The sequence below is a fragment of the Ictidomys tridecemlineatus genome, chromosome 5 (assembly GCF_052094955.1).
Source record: "Ictidomys tridecemlineatus isolate mIctTri1 chromosome 5, mIctTri1.hap1, whole genome shotgun sequence".
Classification (NCBI taxonomy): Eukaryota; Metazoa; Chordata; class Mammalia; order Rodentia; family Sciuridae; genus Ictidomys; species Ictidomys tridecemlineatus.
The window spans coordinates 5,297,328-5,324,298 of NC_135481.1; the positions used below are offsets into that span (position 1 = coordinate 5,297,328).

General features: G+C 40.9%; 2 protein-coding genes across 5 annotated transcripts in view; both read right to left on the minus strand.

Annotated features, from left to right (window-relative positions):
* Nucleotides 1-15,466, minus strand: part of Tubgcp5 (tubulin gamma complex component 5) — a 37,153-nt gene extending 21,687 nt beyond the window's left edge. For 2 of the 4 annotated variants that reach the window (XR_013438664.1, XM_078049121.1), the window contains exons 1-6: nt 14,195-15,466; nt 11,543-11,596; nt 11,294-11,402; nt 1,593-1,689; nt 1,128-1,207; nt 158-293 (exon numbers count right to left, since the gene is read on the minus strand). Coding sequence is in view for 3 of the 4 variants with exons in the window: in XM_078049121.1 (XP_077905247.1) it covers nt 158-293; nt 1,128-1,207; nt 1,593-1,689; nt 11,294-11,402; nt 11,543-11,596; nt 14,195-14,340 (622 nt within the window). In the remaining variant the exon portion in view is untranslated. The remainder of the gene's footprint in view (nt 1-157; nt 294-1,127; nt 1,208-1,592; nt 1,690-11,293; nt 11,403-11,542; nt 11,597-14,194) is intronic. The other 2 variants (XM_078049120.1, XM_078049122.1) reach the window with 2 other exon arrangements.
* Nucleotides 15,467-18,996: 3,530 nt separating this feature from the next.
* Fah (fumarylacetoacetate hydrolase) overlaps nt 18,997-26,971 on the minus strand; it is a 34,329-nt gene continuing 26,354 nt past the window's right edge. Inside the window, exon 14 of the mRNA XM_005316883.5 lies at nt 18,997-19,200. Within this exon, the coding sequence (XP_005316940.1) occupies nt 19,121-19,200 (80 nt within the window). The 3' untranslated portion in view covers nt 18,997-19,120. The remainder of the gene's footprint in view (nt 19,201-26,971) is intronic.

Genomic DNA, 26,971 nt, shown 5'->3' on the forward strand with positions numbered 1-26,971 from the left:
TTAAGTGGTGTTGAGGAGCAAAACCAAGACATTGCTATAGTGCTACATTTTAGGCACTGTATAAACAAGTCTACTAATGGTTTAAGATTTATTTTGTAAGTAGGGGCAGACCTTACCAGTATCCCAGAAAACGCCAGCAGCCAATGATATACAATACCTTTCCAACTGACTCGGGGCCCCAGATTTCTATTTTGATCTAGTTCTTCTAATGGGGTCCTGTCCACCTGGATCCCAGAGTCCTCCCTGCTTAAGGGCTGTTGAGCATCCTCTTCTTCACTGTCGTCAGACCAATTCTGATTTAAAAAGGAAATACACATTTCAAAGAGAGTACAACAGTTAGAGCTATTTACTTTAAAAATTAAGAGGATTTCACAAGAAAAACAAAAATTGGAAGGATTTCACAAGAAAAAAAACTAAGCAACACGGTCAGAAAAGCAAAAAACCAAATGAAACTTTCCCCTAAATTTTGTAAGTGCTGTGGATACAGTGGCACACACCTATAAACCCAGTGGCTTAGGAGGCTGAGGCAGGAGAATTGTGAGTTCAAGGAGAGACTCAGTACCTTAGCGAGGTCCTAAGCAACTCAGTGAGACCCAGTGTCTAAATAAAATATAAAAAAAGGCTGAGGACATGGCTCAGTGCCTGGGTTCAATCCCTGATACCAAAAAAAAAAAAAAAAAAAAACCCAAAAAACAAAAAAACTTTAAGTGCCTATTTTAAGAACAGAATGATTTTGGATGGCAAAAAATCCAAGATCACTGCTGTTTAAGGGATAGTTGAGTTTACCCCACTCAACTTCCCAGTACAGAATCTTTTTTTTTTTTTTTTTTTACGTTTCTATTTTTTTTTTTAATATTTATTTCTTAGTTCTCGGCGGACACAACATCTTTGTTGGTATGTGGTGCTGAGGATCGAACCCGGGCCGCACGCATGCCAGGCGAGCGCGCTACCGCTTGAGCCACATCCCCAGCCCCAGAATCTTAACTAGTCTTCCATAATAAACTTCTACCCAGTGCAGAGTGTTCCTGTTTCAGCTAGGATGCTTCAGGACAAAAGGACCCACCAAAATCATCTATATCACCTAGGCATGTATTTACATTTTCAATAGCAAAACCAATGCCACTTACTGGTGTGTCCACATTTGGACCAAGGTCAATTTCTTCACCTTCCATCAAGTATTTTCCCCAGTCAAAATCATCTTTCTTTTCTGAAATACAACAGAAGAATCTCTTCAGCTTTATCATAAATATCTGGGAAAAAACCACAAAACTGCAGGAAAAAAGTCTAAACAAACCTCAAAATAAAACACACTCAGGAAATAAAACTTCAAAACTTTGAAACAAATTAATGCTCTAATACATTTTACATTTTAATTAACTCATTCTCAAAAGTGAATTTCTCTTTATGGAACAAAGGTAGTTTAACGTACAAAGTCAGAACTTGTATTTTAAGTGAAAATTTGCAATGGCATCCAAAGCAACAGAAATAGTTTCAGATTTTTACGACTTTTAATAAAATCTCAATGTCTAAGTAATTAAGCAATAAAATCAGTTTCTCTTTTATTTCTTATGTTAAACTATCTGGTAACATACCCACTTCTTTCTCTCTTGGTGTTTCCACATAATTGCTGTTTGAAGGAGAATCAGACAGACACAGAAGGAGTGACAGTATGGAATAATGTGCATCTGTCTTTAAAACAAAAAATGCAAAACATGAATCAATGAGGTTGGTAAGTGCTTTCTAAACTAGGTTGAGTAATGAAAGATAACCCCATGATAGCTATGTCCCCAATTTTTTTCTGGTCTTAGAAAACAAGTTATACCTAAATAAATCCTAACCTCTATACATCTTTCATAACTCAAATGATTACACATAACGAACTTCAAAGCCATCTAAGGTTCTATACAGCTAACAAGTATAAAACACCTGAATGGATGATAGTCTTTACTCCTAGAACAACCGTAGTGTCTTTAGAGTTTGGTCAAAAATGGATTTTACTCTTGTGGCAATATGCATCATGAAGCTTAAAACATATCCAGTAGTTTTAACATATATATGATATATTTTATTTAACCAGTGTCCTATTAATAACATTCAGATTTTTTTCCCAATCTTTTGCTATCCCTAACTTAGGTTGCTTCATAATTATGAGTTTATCTATATCACAAATTCCTAAAAAATGAAACATTTAGCCAAAGAATATTTGCATTTAGAATTTTAAGGAATGCCAAAATAATCCCCATGAAAATTATTCATATTTGCATTTGGTACAAATAGTGCATGTATAATTGCAAAGAATATAAAATTAAGGATTTCCCATGCCAATTATTAATCAGATAAGTGAAAAATATTACCTCAGTGTTGCTTTAGTTTGCATTTGTCTTATGGATGGGTGGGTATCTTTTCATAAACTTAAAAATCATTTCATTTTGCTTTATTGGAAACCAATTTATGCTGTGCCTAAGAATTTTCAAGTCTCAATACTTTTTACTTATAATTTACAATGAGTCTCATACATCATTCTATTTACTTTATGAAAAGTACTGTCTTTGTATGCTGGCCTTTTTGTGAAGAGCTAAACATAAAAAAGCAAATTTTTTCTTTGTTCAAGTTTTTATCTGATTGTCAGTCTTTCCTTATTTACAAGACTGATTTCTAGATTGAGCTATTAGCTGTGCAGGAAACAGTGAACTCAGCAGGCCTGAGTTATTGAAGCCTTATACATTCTCTAAAAGGTCTTATTTCATGAATGGCCCTTGCCTGGTTTCTGTTGACCACGTTCTTAAAATGTTAGAACTAATCAGAGTGTTGTAAATGTCAGGTATTGAACCATGCTATACCAGTTTTCTAGATAGTTCGTGCAAATAATGTGATTTATGAGGAACATCTGCTTTCTTTGGGAAATGTGGAACTTCAACAATTTCAGTCACACAGGCATTACATGCTCAGATGAGTACCCATCCCTCCCGGAAATCCCTAGAATCTGGGCTCAGGTAGCCAACACTGGGCACTTGACATAGCATGTAAGAAGAAAATGTGCAATCATCTGAACCAGACTCAGACATGGTATTATCAGATCAGAAACTTAAAATAACTATAATTAATATGCTAAGGACTCTGATGGGAAAAGTAGATTATAAAGAAAGATTTGAATAGTGATCACTAAAGTCTGGGAAAGGTGTGGGGAGATGCAAGGGTAGAAGAAGGAAGGTTGGATATGATCAATGAATGCTGTATGCATGTATGGAAATATCACACTGAATCCCATTAATACGTATGATTAGGTACATGCTAGTTTTCAAAGAAGAACTGATAGGTAATACAAGCAGGGAGATGAAAACTCGGTAAAAGAATCAAAATGAAGAGCTACACATAAAAAATAAGGCAAAAGGGGCTGGGGTTGTGGCTCAGTGGTAGAGCACTTGACTACCATGTGCAAGGGCCTGGGTTTGATCCTCAACACCACATAAAAATAAATAAATACAATAAAGGTATTAAGTGCAACTATAACTAAAAAATAAAACTTAAAAAAAAAGACAAGAGAAATGATGAATGCCTTTTGTGGGCTCATCAGTAGACTGGCACAAGCAAAGAAAGTGAGCTCAATCATATGTTAACAGAAATTTGCAAAATTTAAAAGTAAAGAGACAAATGAATGAAGAAAACAGAACAGAATATACAAGAACTGTGGGACACTACAAAAGACATAATATATCTGTAATAGGAACATCAAGAAAAGAAAGATAATAAATATTTGGATAATGATAGTTTTCCCAAATTAAAGACAAATACCAAACCATAGAAGTTCAGAAAACACCAAGAAAGATAGATACAAAATATCTACACTAGGCATATAATATACAAATTGTAGAAAGTCTAAGAGAGAAGGTGCTCCTAAGAGGAACAAGATAGGCATTACATTAGAATTTTCTTCAGAAACCGAAGAAGTAAGAAGGAAGTGGAGTGAAATACTCCAAGTGTTAAAAAAAAAAAATTCCCTAGAACCCAGAATTCTGTATCCAGCAAAATTATCCTTCAATAGTGAAGCAGAAATAAAGACTTTCTTAAATAAAAAACTGAATGTATTTGTGCTAGTAGACCTACCTGGCAAGAAATGTTAAAAGAAATTTTTCATAGAGAAGGAAACGATACAGGTTGGAAACTTGAATTTATATAAAGAATTGAAGAGCATTAGAAAAGGAAAAAAATGAAGGAAAAATAAAATCTTATATTTTGCATATTCTTAGTTGATCTAACAATAAACCGCTTGTTCAAAATTATTATCACTGGGTGCGGTGGTGTAATCCCAGAGGCTTGGGAGGCTAAGATAGGAGAATCACGAGTTCAAAGCCAGCCTCAGCAAAAGTGAGGCTCTAAGCAACTCAGTGAGTCCCTGTCTCTAAATAAAATACAAAATAGGGCTGGGGATGTGGTTCAGTGGTTGAGTGCCCCTGAGTTCAATCCCTGGTACAAAACAAAACAAACAAACAAACATTATTATTATTATCACTTTTGGTACTGGGGGATGAATCTAGGGTACTTTACCACCGAGTTATATCTCTAGCCCTTCATATTTTGAGACTGGATCTTGCTAATTTGTCCAGGCTGGCCTTGAACTTGCAATCCTCCTACCTCAGGCTCCCCAATTCCTGGGATGACCAGGAGTGCATTATTGCATCTCATAGTTTGTTAGAAATTATAATGGCAAAAATTATTCAAAGTAAAAAAATGATTTTTGCTTCTCAGTGAAATGAATGATGGTTATATTATAAAGGATGGAAGGAAGAAACTATGATTATTCTGTACAAGGCACCTACACTACCTGTGAAAGTAATATAATTATTTGAAAATAGATATAAACTAGAAATGACTATCAGAATGATAGCTGGAAAAAGAAGAAAATCTGCCAAAGGAAACTAAAAAATATGAGAGCAGAGTCAGGTGCAGTGGTGCACACCTATAATCCCAGGAAGTTGAGGCAGGAGGATCACAAGTTTAAGACCAATCTCAGCAACTTAGGTCCTAAGCAACTTACTGAGACCCAGTCCCCAAATAAAAAATAAAACGAGCTGGGGATGTGACTCAGTGGTAAAGTTCCCCTGGGTTAAATCCCCAGTACTCCTTCCCAAAATAAAAAAAATAAAGAAATAAATGAATATATACATATATATATATCATGTATATAATCATATATATGTATATATTATATGTTTGTATGTGTGAATAAATATAAACACACACATACATGAATGATTAGAGAGAGAGAAAGAGCAGAAATCAATGAAATTGAAAACAGGATATCAATTTTAAAAGTCAACAAACCAAAAGCTGGTTCTTTGAAAAGGTTAATAATATTGATAAATGTCTAGCCATGCTACCACAAGAAGAAATAGAGTACTAAAATCAGAAATGAAAGAGAGGCCATCACTCTTGATTCTACGGACATTACAAAGGATAATAAAGGAGTATTATGAATACTCAATGCCTACAAATTTGATAATTTAGATGAAATGGATCAATTCCTTGAACGATGCAATTTACCAAAATTCACACAATGATTAATAAATCTTAGAAGATATTCGTATCTATTAAAGAAATTAAATCAACAATTTGAGAACCCTCTAAAACAATGCACCAAGCCACATGGTTTCACTGACGAATTCTACCAAACATTTAAAGAAGGACTAAAATCATATCTCTATAATCTCTTCTATAAAGTAGAAGCAAAGGGAATCCTTTTTAGCTGAATTTACGAGACCAGTCTGCTGGGACTAAAAAAAAAAAAAAAAAAAAAAAAGCTAAAAAAGGGATTTCCCAAGACTGCTATCATTAAAAGCCAAGACTGCTGGATGGTTTAAAGCAAAAAGCACTTATTTTCTAACAGTTGTGGAGGTTGAAGTCTGAGAACAAGGAGTTGGTAGGGCCATGCTCCCTCTGAAGTCTGCAATGAAGGATTTTGCTTGCTTCTCCCTAGCTTCTGATAGTTGTGGTGGTTGCTAACATTCCCTGGCACTTGCAGAAGCACCATTCCAACCTCTGCTTCCACTGTCAGATAACGACCGTTCTATGTGTGACTGTGTCCAAATTTCCCTGTTTTCATAAGAACACTAGTTATGAGGTTAAGGCCTACTCTAATCCAGGATAACTCCATTCCAACTTGTTACATCATCATAGACCCTATAATAAGATCACATTCATAGGTACTAGGTGATAGAACTTTTACATATCTTGTTGGAGGACACAATTCAACCCATAACAGATGGCAGTACTTTCTAAATTAATCTAGATTAAACACAATCCCTACAAAAATTCTAGGAGGCTTTTTGTAGAAATTTAGAATATTTTAAAATGTACATGGAAATTCAAGAGGTCCATAAGAGATAAAACAATTTAAAAAAAGAACAAAGCTGGAGGATGTTTGTTTAGTTTGGTATTGGGGATTAAATCCAGGGGCACTTTACCACTGAGCTACAGCCCTAGTCCTTTTTATTTTGAGACAGGATCTCACCAAATTGCTGAGGGCATTGCTAAATTGCTGAGTCTGGTCTTGAACTTGGCAATCCTCCTGCCTCAACCTCCCAAGTTGCTGGGTTATAGGTGTGTTCCAGAGTTCAGCAGCGGGTGCTAAGTCTAAACATTTATGTTCTCCTAGAATTTCATGTTGAAATCCTAACCTCCACAGGGATGGGATTAGGAACTGGGGCCTTTGAAAGCAGAGCCCTACTGAATGAGATAGTGTCCTAATAAGGAAGGCTCTGGGAATCCTTCAGCTCTTCTGTCAGGTGAGAGCACAGAGAGAAGATGACTAACTGTAAACTGGGAAGCAGCCTCACCACATACCAAATCTGCCACGGCCTTGACTTATATTTCTACCCTTCGAACCACGAGAAATCAATTTCTATAGTTTATAAAAGCCACCTAGTCTATGGTATTTTGGTATAGCAGCCTAAATGAATTAAGACAGAGGACTTACATTACCCAAGTGAAAAACTTACTATGAAGTAATAAAGATAGGTATACAGAACAATGAAACAATTCAGAATCCAGCAATATATCTTTACTTCTTTCTGTGTGTATGTGTGTGTATGTTGCTGGGGACAGAAACTTGGGCATGCTAGGCAAGTGGCTACAGTAGCTACATCTCCAATCCCTATTCTTATATTTAAAAAAAAAATTTATTTTGTTTTTGAAAAAGTGCTAAATCAATTTGATAGACAGATGATGATAACCTTTTCACAAATGGTACTGGGAGAATTGTATAATCATATGTAAAAAAGAAAAGAAAAAGTTAATTTAGACCCTTTTCTCACAACATATACAACAAATTAACTCAAAATGGATCACAGACCTAAATGCAAGTGCTAAAAACATAAAACTTCAAAGTTGATGGCTTTGGGTTAGGCTAAGAGTTCTTAGATAAAATACCAAAAGCATAAGCTATAAAAGAAATTAACAAATATACTCCATTAAAATTTATAACCTTTTTACTTAAAAAAAAAGACTTAACAAAGTGAAAAGACAAGTTAGAAACTAGAGGAAAATATTTATAAATAATTTTTCTGATAAAGAACTTGCATGAAAAATATGTAAGCAATTAGCAACTCTGATAAGACAATAAAACAAAATAATCCATTTAAAATTGGGCAAAAGACTTGAATGGACACCACAGGAAACATACATTTGGCTAAAAAGCTCAAAAGTTCTTGAAAAGATTTTCAACATCATTAGGTTTTAGGGAAAGGTAAATCAAACCACAATGAGATAGTACTACATACTCCTAGGGAGTAATATATTGTCTCTCAAAATGAGAGACAATGACAAGTGTAGGAAGGATGTGGAGAAATTGGAACCCTCATACACTTCTAGTAGAAATGTAAAATGACAAGATAACTTTGAGAAACAAGTTAGCAGTTTCTTAAAAGGTTAAATCTAAGCTTACCATATAAACCAGCAATTCAAACAAAAAGGAATGAAGTCATATGTCCCACACAAAGTACCCCTGGTTTCAATCACCAATACCAAAAATAAAAAGTATTGGGGATGTGGTTTAGTGGCAGAGAAGACCTGGGTTCAATTCCCAGGACTTAAGAAAAAAAAAAAAGTTAACCTGGTCTTACTGTAACGTTTTTTACTTTATAAACCTTAATTTTTTCTAATGGACTGTTTTGTAGTGACACTTAGCTTAAAACACAAATATAGTTCACTACCTTACAAAAGTTTTTTCTTTCTTTATATCCTAAGTTTTTCTTTTTTTTTTTTTTTTCCTGTTTCTATTTTGAGAGGGTCTTAGCCTCCCAAGTCACTGGAATTATAGGTGTGTACCCCAATGCCTTCCAGGTCAACTTATTATTTTTTGAGTGGGGGGGTACCAGGGATTAAACTTAGGGGCACCTGACCATTGAAGCACATCCCCAGCCATATTTTGTATTTTATTTAGGGACAGGGTCTCATTGAATTGCTTAGCACCTTGCCGTTGCTAAGGCTGGCTTTCAACTAGCCATCCTCCTACCTCAGCCTCCCCAGCTGCTGGGATTATAGACGAGAGCCACGTGCCTGGCTGGGTCAACTTATTATTGAGGAAAGAAACTTTTTTCTATAAATGTGGTGTAGCCTAAATGTACTGAGTGAATAAAGTGTACAGTAGTTCACAATCATGTCCTAGGCCCTCATTTCACTCACCACGCACTCAACTTATACACTCAGAGCAATTTTCAGTCCTATAAGTGCCATACATGGCAAGTGCCCTATAGAAGTGTGCATTTTAAAATTTTTATACATATTTCTTCTGGACCTTTTCTTTGTTTAGATAAGTTTAGATACATAAAAACCATCATGACAAGTTACCTACAGTACACACACTGACATGCTGTACAGGTTTATAGCCTACAAACTATATACCATATCGCCTATGTGAGCAGTAAGACTGTACCACCTAGGTTAGTTTATTCTGCAACACTCACACAATGACAAAACTACATAAAGATGCATTTCTCAAAATGCATCCCTGTCACTAAGGGACAGTGACTGTATTTTAATTTAAATTAAACTGAGATTGAAACATTTGCTGTGTTGGAATGGGGATATTAATAATACATATTGAAAATGGTCTTCCATGGGATAAACACTGCTTAGAAAATAGTACGTGCTACAAAAAAGCTTGCCATTACTTTTATTATTCATATTATAGTATAATGACACCTAAATTATTCCGTTCTACAGTGTTATGGTTTGTTTCTTAATTGTCCCCTAAAGTCATGTGTTGAAGGCTTGGTCATCTGCCTATGGGGTTTATGGAAGGTGGTGGGGCCAAGTAGAAGGTAGTTTGGTTATTAGTGGCATGCACTTGAAAAGGACACTGGGGCCCTAGGCTCTTCCTCTCTTTCTCTCTGATTCCTGGCCACCACGAGGTGAGTAGTCTCCTCTGTCAGGTGCAATTTGCCTATCACATACTGCCTTGCTACATGCCCAAAGGCAATAGAGCCAACTGATCATGGACAGAAACCTCTGAAACTGTGAGCCAAAATAAATCTTTCCTCCTTTAAACTGAATTTCTCAGTTTTTCTGAGAAAATTTCCACAGCAATAGAAAGCTGACTAACACATAAAGTCTACTTAGAAAGTAAAATTAGCCAAGGTATCTAAAAAAGATCTACCTCCTCTTCCCAAGTGGTCCTTAGACTAAAGTGCATAGAAATGCATTTCTAGTCCTTAGGGCATGGATTCAAAACACTTCCACTCCCTCTTTCTTCCTGAAATACCTTTAGAACCATTTCCTTAAACTGATGGACAATTTTTTAAAAATTATATAAAAAATTATCTAAAAATTATCTAAAGCTCTCTCTCTCTCTTTTTTTTTTTTTTTTTTTTTTGTGGTGCTAAGGATAAAACCAGGGCTTCAAGAATACCAGGGAAGCCCTCTACCACTGACATCTCAGTCTTAAATCTCTCTTCTGTATGATACCAATTTCCACAGTGTTAACAAATAAGAAAGCCTATCAATAATAGAATATTCATCAGAAGTTATTGTGAAGATTAAATGAGTGAATAGGTGAACAGTAAAAAGGTTAACTGAGTACGTATAGGTTGCTTAACCCCTTAATATCCCGCATCCCCGATGATCCTTGATGACCCTAGATGGGCTCCTGGCAGATACCTATTTTTTTAAAAAATATTTTTAGTTGTTGATGGACCTTTATTTTATTTATTTGTATGTTGTGCTAAGAATCGAACCCAGTGTCTCACGTATGCTAGGCAAGCGCGTTACCACTGAGCCACAACCCCAGCTCTCCCTATTAAACCCTGCTAAGAAGAGTGTGTCTGCCAAAGGCTTGGACCATGCTCTGTCAGTGTGACCACAGTTAATGCTAACAATGTGAATTAATGTAAATGTCTGTTTCATGTGCCAGAGGCCCTCAGTTTGACTTCTGGGGGGCTGGAGTCTGAGTAGTTAAGGGAAGCCATATGGGCACTACATGCTTCGAAGACTGACCTCAATAAAAATCCTGGACACCAAAGCTCAGGTGAATGCCCTGGTTGGCAATACTTTACACACGTTGTCATGCACTGTTACTAGAAGAATTAAGTGCATCTCTGTGTGACTACTGAGAAGGGACACCTGAGGCTTGTGCTGGTTTCTTTTTTTTTTTTTTTTTTTTTAATTTTTTAGTTATTGGCAGACACAACATCTTCGTTTGTATGTGGTGCTGAGGATCGAACCCGGGCTGCACGCATGTCAGGCGAGCGCGCTACCACTTGAGCCACATCCCCAGCCCCTTGTGCTGGTTTCTGCTCTACGTACCTTGTCCCTTTGCTGAGTTTATCCTGAATCCTGTCACTGCAATAAGCCATTAAAAACAGTGAGGGTATCAGCTTTTGAGTTCTGTGAATCCTTCTAGTAAATCATTGTTCTTTTGAGGCCCAATGACACACTATCAAAGTGTATCTGGCATCTACTAAATAAGAATATGCAGTTGTTACCAAATGCTGAGAAGCCATTTGGAAGTTTTAAGATATCCAGAAAGTGCTATGATTTGTACCAATCGTGGATCTTGATAGCCACAGTACATTGAAGGCAAGAAGATGAATAAATAAGAACATGCTTTTTCTTTTCATAACAAACCTGAAGCAAACTTATTTGATGGCAACATTTAAGTCAACTTCCAGGAGATCACCTTCTAGCTAGTGGATAATATTAAAATAGAATGAATGATTAAATATTCACAAAAATAAGCTGACAATAATCAGATTGAAAAAATGTGAAATATACAATGGAGATCTCATAACTGGAAGCATACCTTTATTTCTTTTATGCTGGGAAGTGATGAATTTAGAAATTCCTCAGTTAATTTCTTCCAACTAGCAGCTTTGCTGAGATCAGAATGAATAATAAATTTTTCATAAATTCTAAAATATATAAAAAATATAAAAATATATTAAAAAATTCACTAAAGGTTATAAAGACATTAACAAGAAGATTAATAAGAAATTCACATATTTCTGAATATATATACCTATATATACACATACATATAGAACCAACTTACCCTTCTATTGTCTTTTCTATTTTGTGGCTGTTGACATCCAAGAAACGATGAAATCTAATAAAGATAAAATGTGATTTTTTTATGCCAATTTTGTCATACAGCTAAGAAGAGTCACCTCATAGCTCTCCATATCCCCATGTATGCTATATTTTGCTATACATTTCCAGCGTGCACCTCTATCATCACTGCTCCACCATCAGGCAGGCAAACAATCACCACGTCTGAGAGAATACTCAGGCATTCTTTCCTCAGGACACAGGTGCACTCCGAGCCTCCCAACCCCGTCTTCTGGTTCCTTTGTCTTCACAAAAGGCCCTATGTCTAAGTGTCTAAGTCCAGTAAAATATATTCTTTATCAGGTATTCCTGAAAAAAAAATTCTTTTTTGGTACCAGGGATCGAACCCAGGGACACTTTACAACTGAACCACATCTCCAGCCCCTTCTAAATGCTTTTTTTTTTTTTTTAAATGGAGACAGGGTCTCAGTAAGTTGCTAAGAGCCTTGCTAAATTGCTGAGGCTGGCCTTGAACTTGCCTCAGCCTCCTGAACTGTAGGGATTACAGGTGTGCACTGCCACACCCAGCTTGTTCCTGATCTTTATAATGCCAGAGTGAAGGCCAGTGAAACTTAAGGACACCTTCCCTGAGTGATTTTTTTTTTTTTTTTTAGAGAGAGAGAGAGAGAGAGAGAATTTTAATATTTATTTTTTAGTTTTCAGCGGACACATCTTTCTTTGTATGTGGTGCTGAGGATGGAACCCTGGCTGCACGCATGCCAGGCAAGCGCGCTACTGCTTGAGCCATATCCCCAGCCCTGAGTGATATTTTTTAATGCACAAAACAAAATGCAAAGAAAACCAAGTGTACTGAAATATAGTCATCAAATTCTAAAAACTCTATGATCTATTAACAGATCTATTTATTAAGTCACTAAATAATAAGATCTAGAAATAAGTCCAAGATCTATCATTAAAGTAACAACAAACAATATTTAGAAATACCTGCAACTATAATATGATATGAAAATAATGTGATTTCTACTGGTGACAAAGTCATATAAACTGATACCACTAAGGTTTGTTGTCTTTGTTCGTAATTGACGAAAAAAATTGATGAAAAAAAAATTACTTTTCAGTCCTAGGTTAGTGTGATTTTTTTTTTCCTCATCTGAATTCACAAATACCTGAATTCTCTTCAGACTCTCAGGTTAAGAATCCCTACTATACATCATAATGTTACTAACTTTTGTCTTTGTCTTTCTTAAGGATAGAGGGTATCCCTCTTTCATTTCTGACTTTTTAGGGCTCAGAAAATGATCACAATTTTAACAATATAAACATGATCCATTCATTTTTCTTCTATTAAAGCACCACTGCTTACTTAAGTCTGGTTTTCCATTGTTTAATAGCAAAGCCAGCAATCTGTACTTAAAAGTAGATTCCACTATTTAATAACACATCTAATTCTATTCTAGTAAATGGCTGGGTGTAACACCACTTTACCTATTATAGTTTAGTTCTCAACCTATAAAAGAAAATAGTAACTTCTTATGTCTCTCCCAATTCAAAAATTATGACTATTTGTTCACTGACATTTAAAATATTAATGGAAAAATTTCTTGGGAGGCAGCATTTAAGTTTCTGTGCTAGATGAGCTATTTCAAACTTTGCTTTTTATAAATTACATTTAAGAAATGAGTTTGTTTCACTCATTTATTTATTTATTTTATGTGGTGCTGAGGATCAAACCCAGCGCTCTACCGCTGAGCCACAACCCCAGCCCCACATATGAGTTTATTTCAGAAATTTGACTTGCTTTATATGAATCTGAAAGCCCTCAATTCTCATAAACCAAGTAGGTAATTTATGTAACATTTTGAAAAACTATTCACTATTTAAGAATATTTTTGTGAGTTGGAGGTGAATCTCAGTAGTAGAGCTTGAGCTTAGCATGCATGAGGCACTAGTTTTAGTCCCCAGCATATAGAATTGTTCTTACTGAAATTAAATAGATAGAATGTTAACATTGACATTCTTTTAGCAATAATTCCATTATGGTAATGATCATAACAGTATTGTCTAATTTACATTTTCCATAAAGGAAAACTGGAGATGCGACTCCACTTATCTAAAATGTATAAATCTTAAGAACTACTTATAAGAGAACCCATAATCAAAAACTGTAGTAATGACTTAGCACAGGATGTGCCAATAATCGTTTTAGGTTACTTACATTCTAGCTGGAGATGGAGATGTGGGAGACAACAGTAAACAGCTCCAAAATTCACTTACCCATCCGTTCAAAACAATTATTTTTGATGTGCAGCGTACTGCGCTAAGCGCGGTGCGGACAGCAGGGAAGAGAACAGAAGTAGACCCACTCGCTTGAAGCGCGACCAATGCTAACGGGGCCGACACTTCATGACCCATTCACCGTTTAAACTGCGTGTCATCCGCGAAAGGGACCCAGGAGACAATTGGGCGCCGCGCAACTGCAGCCGCAGTAAGCAGCAACGCCCGCAAGGGTTCCCCTAGAGGGAGGCGCCCACTCCACCCTCCCACGGTCCAGCCGCACGCACCGCCGCGACCCTGCAGGCGGCCCCGGCGGCGGCGGGCAGCCAGGACCCAAGAGCAGGGCTCGCATGCCGCATACCTGAAATTGGACCAGGCGAAGTTCAGGGCCAGCTGGAAGTTGGGATCTGCCTCGTCTTGGAGGCCAGACACACGCCGGATGAGCTCTCGCACGTCCCGTTCTTGCTGTTTGTCTAACCGGGTCCAGGACGGCACCAGGCGGGCCATATCCCAGGCGTTCCGGCCGCGCCAAGTCTCTACGAAGGAGCAGACGTTCTCGCGAGAGTTTGGCTCGCGAATGGCGCGGCGCCTACGCGAGGTTGATAAATTCTCGCGATAATTCGCGCTCCTTTGGTATTGGTTCTTGGAGCTTTCTTTCTTTCGTTCTAGGCTCGAAGGTTTTTTGTTTGTTTGTTTTTTTCTTTTTTCTTTATGTTGGCGCGTCCTTAAAAGGAGGGCACCCGAATGTGCCTGTTCTAGTCGCCCGTGGTAAATTTTAAGTGTTCCCAAAGAGTCGTTATTGTTAGTAACCAGATTAATAAAGGTCTCTGCCCATCTTGATTGATGGCTTAAATTCTGGTGTATTTTGACAGCAGTCAAGTTAGTTTTACAGTTCGGCGTATGATTCGCATCTTCATACCTATTGTCGTGACCTAGCTAGTTGCTTATCCTTCTCCAGCTTTCAGTTTCTTCTTCTATAAATGATCTTTCCGTGTCATCATCCACAAGGGCCACGCTCCATGGTCTACATATAGCAGGTGTTAGCAAAGCGGATTGTCTTGGCATTCGCGCTGAGTGCTGTAGCCTGGCTCCTGCGCTCTCCTATTCTTTGGCTTTAGCTCCAAAGTGGCCAGAGGCAGATTTCATAATCCTATCTGGCTAAAGGTGGAGAATCATCTTGTGTAATGAAAAATGTACCTCTAAGTTACTCCCCTTAACTGCTGCTTGTAACCAACCATTCCAAAATCTATTCCATATCTTCTTTTTTTTTTTCCTCTTTTGGGAATCTACTAGGTTTTCACGTAGCTTATTGCATCTCATTACTGTAGCAGTACATAGCTGATATCACGTAAAACGTAGACTGCACAATTGCACAAATGCATAAGAAGAAAATTGTAGGGTAGAAATTATTCTATTCATAGGAATTCATACTCTCTCCCTGGGCAGTGTTTTCTACTCCGGTTTCAACTATCAACCCTATGTTTGTAACTCTCAAATCTGTGTGTGCAACTGTGTATTTCTTGGCAATTCAATCCATAATCTAAATACTGCCTGTATATCTCCCCAGATCGGTGGGTTATATGTATGCATAGATAGTAAATTTATTATTTCTTTCTTTCTTTCTTTCTTTCTTTTTTTTTTTTTTTGGTACCAGGGATTGAACCCAGGGGCTCTTCCTTCCTGATTCACATCCCCAGCTCTTTTTTATATTTTATTTAGAGACAAGGTTCTCCCTGAGTTACTTAAGTTGCTGAGTCTCTCCTTGAACTTGCAATTGTCCTGCCTCAGCCGTCTGAGTGCTAGGATTACAGGCATGTGACACTGCAGTTGGCTTATCTGTTTCTCTTACTAGATCTTTAGACTTCAGCACTAGTCACATTTGGGAATGGTTAATCCTTTCTTGTGGAAGGCTGTCTTGTGATCTGTAGGACATTTACCAGCTTCTTTGGCCTCTACTTGATTCTAATATGACTCTTGCCAGCCTCCTGTGTGAAAACAAGATGTCTCCAAACATTGAAAAATGTCCTCTGGGGGCAAAATCACCCCTAATTAAGACCCACTGGCCACAGCATATATTTCAAACTCCTGAGTATTTAGAATTTAGTATTCAGGGATTTTCCTGACCTTGCCTTATCTAATATGCTTCATCTTTTTTCCAAATACTCCTATTCCACAGAACTATTGAAAAGTCATTTTCAAGGATAAGAAAACTCAATATCATAAAAATGGCAGTTCTCTTCAGATTAATCAGTGTAGTTTCACTCAATCTGCAAAACAAGCTCTAGGTGATCTGGCCTCCTGATAACCCTTGACTTTGAGTCCTACTGTTTTTTCCTTCAGGCACTTGGAGATAATCTGCAGGGAGAAGGAAAAGTCAGCAAAAAGATCAAGGTTGCTAGGACAGCTGTGGCCTTGAGAGGCCTTGCCCTTGAGAGGTCACCTGTCTAAAGTCTGTTACTGAATGCCCAGTGGTTAAGGCAAGGCCAGAGGGAGATCCTCTGCAGATGACTGGGGTGTTGGATCCTTCCAAGGCATGTAGTTCTGTAGGCTTTTTTTTTTCTGTAGGTTCTTAAGTGACCATATGCTGATAAAATTTCATCCCCATTGCAAATCCAAAGTGATAGAAAACGCTGAGACCTGGTGAGGGAAAGTCCATGTTATTGAGTCCACGTATAGCCTCTATCCCTTCCACTATGGCCATTTTGTTCATGATGCCATTTAAAAAACCCACAGTGGCCAGGGAAAGAGCTGTGGCACCCAAGACTGGATCACCTCATCCACCTGATAACTGAGAACTGCTTCTGCAGTGGATGCCCTCTGGCTGGCATTTAGTGGGCAGGCTTCCACTGTTGCACAATGAGGTAAGCATTGAAATTCTCCTTCTGAGGATGAGTAGAAGCTCCATACAGCATCCTCATCTGCCACAGACACTCCAATTCCAGAGGTCTTCTGACTCTTTAGGCCTAAATGGCAGAATATCTTACGCTATAGTACCGACCTGTTCTAGAGCCCTTTGCTACTCTGGGCCCCATTCAAAACCAGCAGCAATATGACACACCCAGCAAATGCATCAGATAGGCACACAACATGTTCTATGCATTGCTTCAAAAATCCAAAGAGACCCATTAACCACTAAGCCTCTTACTCCATGATGGATTATGCAAGGTGAAGCAACACATTTCTCATCTTAGAGGGATATCCCAACATGTCCCAGGCTGCTAAAATTAAAAAAAAAACAAAAAACAAAAAACCTTGTGTGGCAGCTCCCTGAGATTCCACAGATGTTGGAGGGGGGTTCCTCTCCCCTTCTGGCCAGCATGTGTCCTTCAGTGCTTGCTAGTTCCTACTCATAATACAACAGCCATCCATGAAATTCTGTCAAGATGATCAGGGACCCATAGGACATGATAGCATACCTGGAAATCTCTGAGGTAATGCAGTAAAAGTGTACCATACTTTCCTCAGAGACAAAAGTGAATGAATGTCTTTGATTATCTATATTGATTGAGATACAATAGAATGAATTTTTTCAAGGGGTTCTTAAGCTTGTGTTACACAGCTTGATCTAACAAAACTGCTTAGTCCCAGCCCCAGACTATTTAATTCATATCACCTCTTTGCTTTCTCCTTTTGCTAGGCTGGAACTATGGTGTGCTGGTTGGAGTTCCAGTAGCCTCTTTGTATCACTTGCCGAAGATGGCAGAGCAGAAGAAATATCTTTAATGACTTTGTGGAGCTGCTATACCAACTCCCTAATCTCTCTAATCCCAGATGCTTTCTTGTGAGAGAGAAATACCAGCCTCCTTGGTGCTCCTTAGAAATGATAAGCAAGTTTGGTCCTCAGGATTGATCCCCATTCCTGGAACACTGTGCCCTGGATATCCATCTGGCTTGCTCCTTGATTTCCTTCAGCTCTTTGACAGAGTTGCACTAAGAACCTAAGGCATCAAGGCCTTCTCTGACCAGCATACCTATAATAGTCTGCATATCCCCTAATATTCTATTGAATTTACCATCTGCCCGACCACATACCTTTCCCTATTTGTTGTCTATCTCCTTCCACTAGAATGTAAGCTTCCCAAGGGTAGGGGGGTGGGCTATTCTAGTAACTGCTGTGTCTTTTGTCCCTAGATCAGTGCCTAACACATGGAAGGTGTTCAATAAATATTTGTTGCATGAATGAATGGATGACATGACCTAATGTGCAGGACCTGCATCCTCATCCGTCTGCCGTGGTGTAAGGCTCATCAGGCCCAACAAAGGTCACTGCCGGGTATCTTCTCTCCCTGTGGTCACCCAGGAAACAGGTGAGGACCCGGGCTGTCTGTCTGCAATGAGTGGGGCAGAGAGAGGGGGCAAGGCTCTCTCCTGGCTCTGGTGGGCTCAAAAGGAGGAAAGCTACCCCATGGTTCCTTCCTTTCCCACCACAGTTCAGAGATGCACAGAGGACTGGGGATCCTTCCCAGGGTTTATCACATGATGACAGCCACAGGTTCTGGAACCAAGTCTGTGCCCTTTCTGTTCCTAGATCAGTCAGCCCAACAGATACTGGACACCTAGGAGTGCTGTGATGTGCAACTTTACGTATCAACTTAGTCAGGCCACAGTACCAGAAATGTGGTCAAACATTATTCTACATGTTTCTGTGAAAGTGGTTTTTAGATGAGATTAACATTTACATGAGCAGACTGAGCAAAACAGAGGACCCTCCATAAAGGAAGAAGGCCTTAAGGGAAAAATTACTGGTGCCCCAGGGAAATAGGGGATTTTGCCAGTCAATCCACCCTGCAGACTTTGGACTTGCCAGCCTCTAGAATCACATGAGCCAATTCGTTGAAGTAAATCAATCTCTCAATCTCTCTCTCTCTCTCTCTCTCTCCACACACACACACACAAACACACACACACACACACACACACACACACACATACTCATTCACACACATGCATCTTGTCAGTTCTGTTTTTCTGGAGAACCCTGACCAATTCAGGAAATACTGGGAGTCCTGGGATCTCTGATGAGAAAACTCTACCAAGACCTCACTCGTGAAAAAGAGTCAATGAATGGACACCTCCTAGGAACAGCACGCACCCTAGCCCACTGGATCAAATCAGGAGTATGACGGACGCCACTGGGCCTACTGCAGTGCAGGCCTCGGAGCATGGGGATAAAACACTGTGGCTTTATTCATTCCTGAATGAAGAACAGACCTGCGCCCCAGAGGGAAGCCTGTTACCAAGGCCTGGTGGGGTGGGGGGGCCTTTGCTTCCAGGATGGCAGAGTGCCTCATGCAGGCGAGAGAGCAGGCAGCACTTTTCCAGTACACTGGCCAAAGCCGATGCGGTGACCGTTCCCCTGGCAGTGTCCTATAACAGATGAGGACAGGATCAGAGATGGAGCCCTGGCCTCACCCAAACAACACCCAGGCAGCTGCAGGGCCGGTCAGCACAGCTAGGCCCATTCAGGAGAGGACCATCAGAGTAACCAACACAAGTCTTCACAGATCAATAACCCTCCCCAGAAGCTGGAGAGAGCCACGCAGGGGGCTTAGCTGGAGCTCTGGGCCCTCCCCACAGATGCAGACACCCAGAGGCACTACAAGGCTCAACAGCTTTCCTGACAGTGACCAACTCTCCCCACATGAGTTTGGATTCATATCCTAGGTCTGCCAATTAGCCTGAAGCCAGACTGCCCATGTTCAAATCCTGGTTTTACCTATTGGGCCTGAGACCCTGGATCCCTCTAGACCTCAGCTTTCTCTTCTGTGAAATAGGCCTAATGGCAACACTCACCATACAGGCTTGCTACAAAGGTAATGAGCTCACACAGAGAAAACTCGGAATAGTGCCTGGCCATAGTAAAGGCCTACAAAGTGGCAGCTATTACAACAGTAACAAGCTGGGTGACTAGGGGCAATGTGGTTATTTGTTAATTGTACTGGGGCTTGAAACCAGGGGTGCTTTACCACTGAGCCATATCTCCAGTCCTTTTTACTTTTTTTTTTAAATTTTGCGACAGGGTCTTGCTAATTGCTTAGGGCCTCAAGAAGTTGCTGAGGCTGACCTTGAACTTGTGATTCTCCTGCCTCAGCCTCCCAAGTTGCTGGGATTACAGGGGTGTAATTACAGCAATGTGTCCTCTGTGCCCTGCTTAGAGGTAATGTGTTTTCCCTCAGAATTCAACCCCTCGTCTGCCAATAGAAACAATAGTCCTAACCTCTCAGGGTTATGAGGACCTGAAATATTTGGGTAAGATTCAAAGTGAAGCATCTAAGACAGGGATGTTCAACAAATGTTAACTGACTTCATTCAGTTCCACCTCAGTAAGAGTGAGCTTGCAGCAGAGAGGAAGAAAAGCTGTCCCTTGAGGGTCCACTCAATGGGAGCAGCCGGTTTGGACAAGATAGAAGAGAGATGCCTACACAGTGCAGAGAGGGCAGCATAGGAGGACAGCGGAGCAGAAAGGAGAGGACACGAGAGCTCTCGACCTGTGGGTGGGAGTTCACTGGATGGGCATGGGATGCATTGGTTGCCTCTGTTATGTAAGTGGTCATGTGGGGCTCCCTGGGAATCCAGCTTACAAAGGGCTTCAAGAAACCATGTTAAGGGGTTGAGGCCATCCTGAGGGCAGGTGGGGAGGGGGAAGAGGCTTCAGCAAGATGGACCCATGGGTCTAGTCAATGCAGAGGCTCTCAGACTCCTGGGCCATGCAGAAGCCAGATGAGGTGGTACCAGAGCAGTTCTAAGACAATGACCACCAGGTCCATGGTAGGGGTGCCCAGACCTATGAAAATACCACTAGATCCCCTCATCCCCAAATTGGGAGCTGCGCCTTCTGCTACTCCAGATGAAAGGGAGAAAGCACAGTTACAAGATCCCAGCAGTCAAAAGAAGAAACACAAAGCACCCTGCTGTGAAGCCACTTGCACATAGACTAAAGGTACAGTGGGGTCAGTGATGTCCTCAGGCAGCCTTCCTGGCCCCAGAGAAAAGGCTTTCAGGGCGTCCTCAGCACCACCTGCCAGCTCTGAGGTTGCTTACCCAGCCTGCAGAGGCTTCCCCGAGGGGTTTTGGTCCTGAGGCCCATCCCAGCCTAGCCCCTTGCCCTCTCAAGATTCAGCACGTTTGTGCCAGCCACTTGTGGCCCAGGGCATCCCATGACCTGTACACTGACACTTAATACTCAGGGACACCCTTTGAAGAGAGCAACAACCTTGCCTATTCTATTTTTATGTCACTTTTGGATCTCAAACTTCACAAATTTCCATATCACTGGGGAAATTTTAAAAAGGTCCATTAGCTAGGTGATGTGGCACAATCCTATAATCCCAGCATCTTGGGGAGGCTGAGACAGGAGGATGACAAATTCAAGACCAGCCTCAGCAATTTAGTGAGGCCCTTAGCAACTTAGTGAGATCCTGTTTCAAAATAAAAATCAAAAAGGGCTGGGGATGCAGCTCAATGAGTTTTAAAAAAAAAGCCAATTAAAGCAAAACTGACTCTTGTCAGAATTCATTAAACAATATCAAAGAGCCTTCTTTCTGGCATGCTGCAAACACAGATGGGATGTCCCCCTCCTCCATGCCACCATCAAGAAATCAGCATTGTTTCTTGTTGGACCAGGAGTTACACTGGCACTGCTGCTTCCTCTAAGACCTTGATTGCTTCCAAGATGAAGGTACATGGTGAATCAGCCAATCACTTTTCAAAAAACCATTAGGCAGACAGTCATCCTCCCACTTCCCAGTTGGCACAGCAGGGAGCTTCTCCATCTGGGAACTAATGGCATTTCTTTCTGATGAGGGTCTGTCCTGTGCTCTGTAGAATATTTAGTAGCATCCCTCATCTCTACCCACTGGATGCCAGTGTCCACCTCTGTGCCAACCAAAATTATTTCCAGATGTTGCCAAAGTCCCCAGGACAGCACAGGTACCCTCAGTTGAGAATGCTTGTTTTGAGAATGAAAGGAACTACCCGCTGCACATACTGAGAAGGAACCTCAGAGTCCTTCCAAGTCCCCCACCTGCTGTGCTCCAATCCAGAGGGAAAGCTAGGGAAAGGCGCATTCAGCAAGGGACAGAGCCCCAAGTGGGACAAGGACAGGGAAAGTGCACACCCAAGCCAGATTATGTAACTTAGTCCCAGCAAAGGGGAAGACGGCTCTCCTGCTTCTCCCTGGGGTGGGCTCCATCAACTCTGGAAGTGAGAGGTCAAAGTGCACCATCTCCTCTGGAAGCTAAGCCCATCAAGTCACTGGCCCTTCCTGGATCCTGATCCTGCTCCCCACACCATCTAGCAACAGGAATGGGAATCCACAGCAATAGCTGTTTTCTAGCTTTCCAATATGCCCCATCTGCCAGTGTGTCAGGGTGCAAACCCTCACTACAAACAGTGGGGGAGATGCTGAGGCCCAGAGACACAGGGCCACCCCAGGTGAATTAGTGGCAGAGCCAGGATTGAAATTAGGGATTTCTTTGCCACTAGAGGTTCAGGGGAGTCCACCTGCCTTATGCTACTAAATAAAACAAAGGGAAAGATCTGGGAGTAGAAATGGGAAAGTTTTACATCCCTGGGGAGGTAAAGGTGGTGGGCTTTGAATTCCAAGGGAGCTGGACTGCATTCCACAGCTGCCATGGGCTAGCTGTGTGATTCTGGTCAGCTACTTAACCTCTCTGGACCTCCAGTGGCTCATACATAAATGAGATCAATGGTACTATGGGAATTAAATACATCAGGTGATATGCACAATGCCTAGCACATAGGAAATATGCCGCCATGATAAATCCTTGTTATCTATGCATTTTTCTTCATCATGGATCTTCTTTTAGCTAAATAGCTTGCAGATAGACTTCTGGTTCAAGATAGGGATTTGACTATACATTAGCTGTTTCCTTTTCTCTTATACTCCATAGCAATCTATGGAAGTACAATACAAATAAAAGGGAAAAGTCTACATCAATGCTAGAGAGAGGAACAGAAATCCTAAAGAAGGTGGGACTTGTGTGGGGCCTTAGGAAGACATGAAGGATCCAGAATGGTGGGGAGGGGAAGGTGGGACAGGTGTATGACCTGGGCAGAAAGAAGAAAGTGTACAAGTATCTGGAGTTAGCAGAGAGCTCTCCATTCTATAGATGGAGGAGGCCCCCACCCCAATAGGCCGGTCAAGGTCAAAGTGTGGAATTAGACATCATTGGTTGAGCCAGGTTTTGGAGAAGGAGAAGGGCAGAGGAAAAAACATAACCATGGTCTGATTCTTTGGGACTCCAAAGCAAGAAAAGAGAACAAGACTACCTCCTACAGTTGCCTAGGCCACTGTCCATGGTCCTGGATGAAGATTTGCTGCTTCTACACCCTGGGACTCCTGGCCAGTCTTGTTGAGCAGTTCTATACCAAGCATAGCAAATAGCAATGATGGTGAGAAACTGAATAAATGGAGACACAGAGGCAGACAGGGTGGAATATGCATTTCTTAGGGAAAGAAAGAGGAGATGCTAGGATATGTTTTCCACTTAATTCCAGATACCAAGAAAGAAAAACAACTGACCTTAACTATCTACATATTGAAGATCTGAAGGACAGTGAGGCATATATCACACAGTCCAAGCAATGCTAATGCCCCCAGAACATGTTCTTGCAAGTCATAAACTGAACACCAGATGGGGCAAGAGAGCAAGACTGGGGATTAGATGAGTTACATCCAAATGCTTGGATTTTTGTTGTTTAAGTTCATCTTCTGTTCTGCTGCCCATTTTATGCTTTCTGGACTCCCTCAGAAGTGAGAATCATGCTGCACCCTTTGGAGAGACAAGGTGTGCTTTGGTTAAGAGCACAGGGCCTGGAGGGACCATCTGGGTTCAAATCCTGGCCCTGCCATTGACCATCTGTGTGATCCTGAGTGTGCAAAGCTGTCTGGGCCTTGGTTTCTGCATCTGAAAGAAGGGGATGGCGAGAGTACCTGCCCCATGGAGGTGTAAAAGGGACCACATGGGAAGCACTCCAAGGGCAAGTGCTGCATGTGTCACTGACATCAGTGGGCCATTAGAAACTGATTTGGGTAATTGTCATCCACAATGATAAAGCAGGAAAATGATTAGGTGGCCATACAGGCACTGAGCAGGTCCAGTCAGAGAAGCAGGTGTAAAGACTGGAAATAGATGAAAACACTGGGTATAGCTTTCTAGAAGGAAGGCAGCCGTGCAGGGTCAGGTGCCCAGAGAGGCCATGGAAGGAGGTAGCAGAACAGTCCTTGCAGCAGGCCACCTGTCCTGCCTTGCCCTTTCCACAGGTGGACACAGCCTAAGAGCCTTGTTGATTATAAGCTGAAAGAATGAAAGTAGGCATACCTACGATGTGGCTGGCCCCTGCAGATGCTCAATAAATACAGTTGATCCTTGGTATCTGCAGGGGGACTGTTTCCAGGACTTTCTGTTATGGTTTGGCTATCAGGTGTCATACTCAAAGCTCATGTTAGAAAAATGTAGGAATGTTCAGAGGTGAAATGATTAGATTATTAGAGAGATTAATAATGGGTTAATAATTTAAATGGATTACTGGGTGGTAACTATAGGCAGGTGGGGCCTGGCTGGAAGAAGGAGGCCACTGAGGGCATGTCTCTGGGATTGTATTTTGTCCCTTGCTTCCACTTCTCACTTCCTGGCCACCATGAGCCGAGCAGCTTTCTTCTGCCATGCCCTTCCACCTTCATGTTCTTCTCACCTTGGGCCCAGAGCAATGGAGTCAGCTGTCCATGGACTGAACCTCTAGAACAGTGAGCCCTTGATAAACTTTTCCTCCTCTAGGTTGTTCTGTTCAGGCATTTTGGTAACAGTAATGAAACCTAACTAATAGCCTTGCTACCCTTTTGATATCAAAAATCTATAGAAGCTCAAGTCCTTTACATAAAGTTGTGTAGGATTTGCATATATCCTACACAACCTTCCATTTAAATCATCCAGAAGACATAATACCTAATACAATGCAAATCTATATACATGGTTGTATTGTTTAAGAACTAAGTCCGTAGATGTTTTGTTGAGTTCATATCCTTTTCTCATCTGATTCTATCCGATTTGCTGAAAGAAGGGAATGGCGAGAGTGCCTACTCTATGGAGGTGTAAAAGGGACCGCATGGGAAGCACTCCAGGGGCAAGTGTAGCAAGTGTCGCTGATGTCAGCGGGCCATTAGAAACTTATAAGGAATAAGTCCATAGATGTTCAGGGCAATTACAATTATTTTTCTGCATAATTTTAAAATATTTTTTTAGTTGTAGATGGACACAATATCTTTATTTTATTTACTTATTTTTATGTAGTACTGAGGATCGAACTCAGCACCTCATGCATGCGTGGCAAGCGCTCTACCACTGAGCTAAAACTCCAGCCCTTTTCTGCATATTTCTGATTTCCAAATGGCTGATTCCAATTGTGAGGCAACTGTATGGTTAAACTGGAATAAGAAACGCTATGAAAATAGTAGGAAAAAGTGAGTATTTACTGATTAATCCTTAGCACCATTTGTTGCAGCCTTCAGCTCTGCCTGCATCTTTTCTGACAAATCCACTTTGTTTAATCTACTAACCAAGAGCCTTGCTGAGTACTCACATGCAGGTGCCATTCAGTCTAAACCATGCCCTCCATGTGCTCTGTACTAGGCTGAGTTATGGCCCCCAAAGACATTAGGTCCCAATTCCTGGAATCGGTGAATCTTATCTTACATGATAAAAGATTTGGCAAATGTGATTAAGGATCCTAACATGAGGTATCTGGGTGAGATCTCAATCTACAATAAGTGTGTTATGAGCAAGGCAGAGGGAGATAGAAGACAGAAGAAAGATGCTATGGTGATGGAGGCAGACTAGAGAGATGCTGTCACAGTCAACACATGCTGGTGGCCCTGGGAGCTAGAAGAGGCAAGGACAGAGGCTCTCCAGAGCCCCTGAAAACAGTGAGGCCCTGTCAGTGTTCAGATTTCAGACTTTTTGCCCTTAAGTACTGGAAGAGAATAAATTTCTGTTGTTAAGCCATGAAGTCCATAGTTATCTGTTATTGCAGTCACAGAAAACTTCTAGGAGCACTGAAACTGATGCATATACAATGACTAGAATTCCACCCTGTAGGTGAATTGCTTGCAGAGAAGATAGACTGATTCTACCAGAGCGACCAGGGAAGGCAATTACTGGGCAGAGCCAGGGTGAAGCCCGGGGTTTACAGGCAATGAGAAAAGCAGTTCTATCGCCACTGTTATGTATGAGAATGAGGCTGAGCAAATCGGACAGAATCAGATGAGAAAAGGATATGAGCTCAACAAAACAGGCAAAGGGGAACCAGGAGAAGATCTTGAGCAAAAGAGTAACAGAGGGAAAGCAAATATGAAGACTCATTTTTAAAGCCCCAGGAGCAGGGTGGATTGCAGGGGGCTGGTGCAAAAGCTCTGCTAGGATTCCAGCCATGATTGGATGGTGGTCTAGGGCAGGTCAGTTGCACAAAGAGGGCAAGGCACCTTAAAAAGATGCTCAGGAGGCTATGCTGATGAAATGGGTCCAGGGTTCTAGTCACAGAGCAGGCTGAGAACAAGATATGGAGCATGAGCACAGGGGATGGCACCACCTCATCCCTGAGGGCTGCTTTATAGGGCAGAGCATAACACTCTGATTCATACTCTTTACAGAGGGATCCCACTGAATATGCCAGGCCTTCTAAGAACTGGCTTCTGGAAAACATGGCAATGACAATGAAGTCCTCGACAAAGATCATCTCTGTTTTTAAGTGCTTACTATGTAACATGCACTTTGTTATGTGCTCCAGATATACTGAAGGCATGGGTTCTGCACAGGTGCAGTGGCACAGGCCTGTAATCCCAGTTGTTAGGAAGTTGAGGCAGGAGGTCACAAGTTCAAGGCCAGCCTCAGCAACTTAGTGATACCTTGTTGCAAAATAAAAAGGACTGGGGATATAGAAAGAAGAGAAAGGAAAACAAAGAAGAAAAAGGAAAACAAAAACCTCCCAAGAATTGGGATTCTGAAGCTCAGTGGTAGAATGCTTGCCAAGCATGAGGCCTTGGGTTCAATCCCTAGTCCTGCAAAGATAAAAAAATATTGGGGTTCTGAAGATTGGCTGCCAGAAAGGGAAAACAAATTTC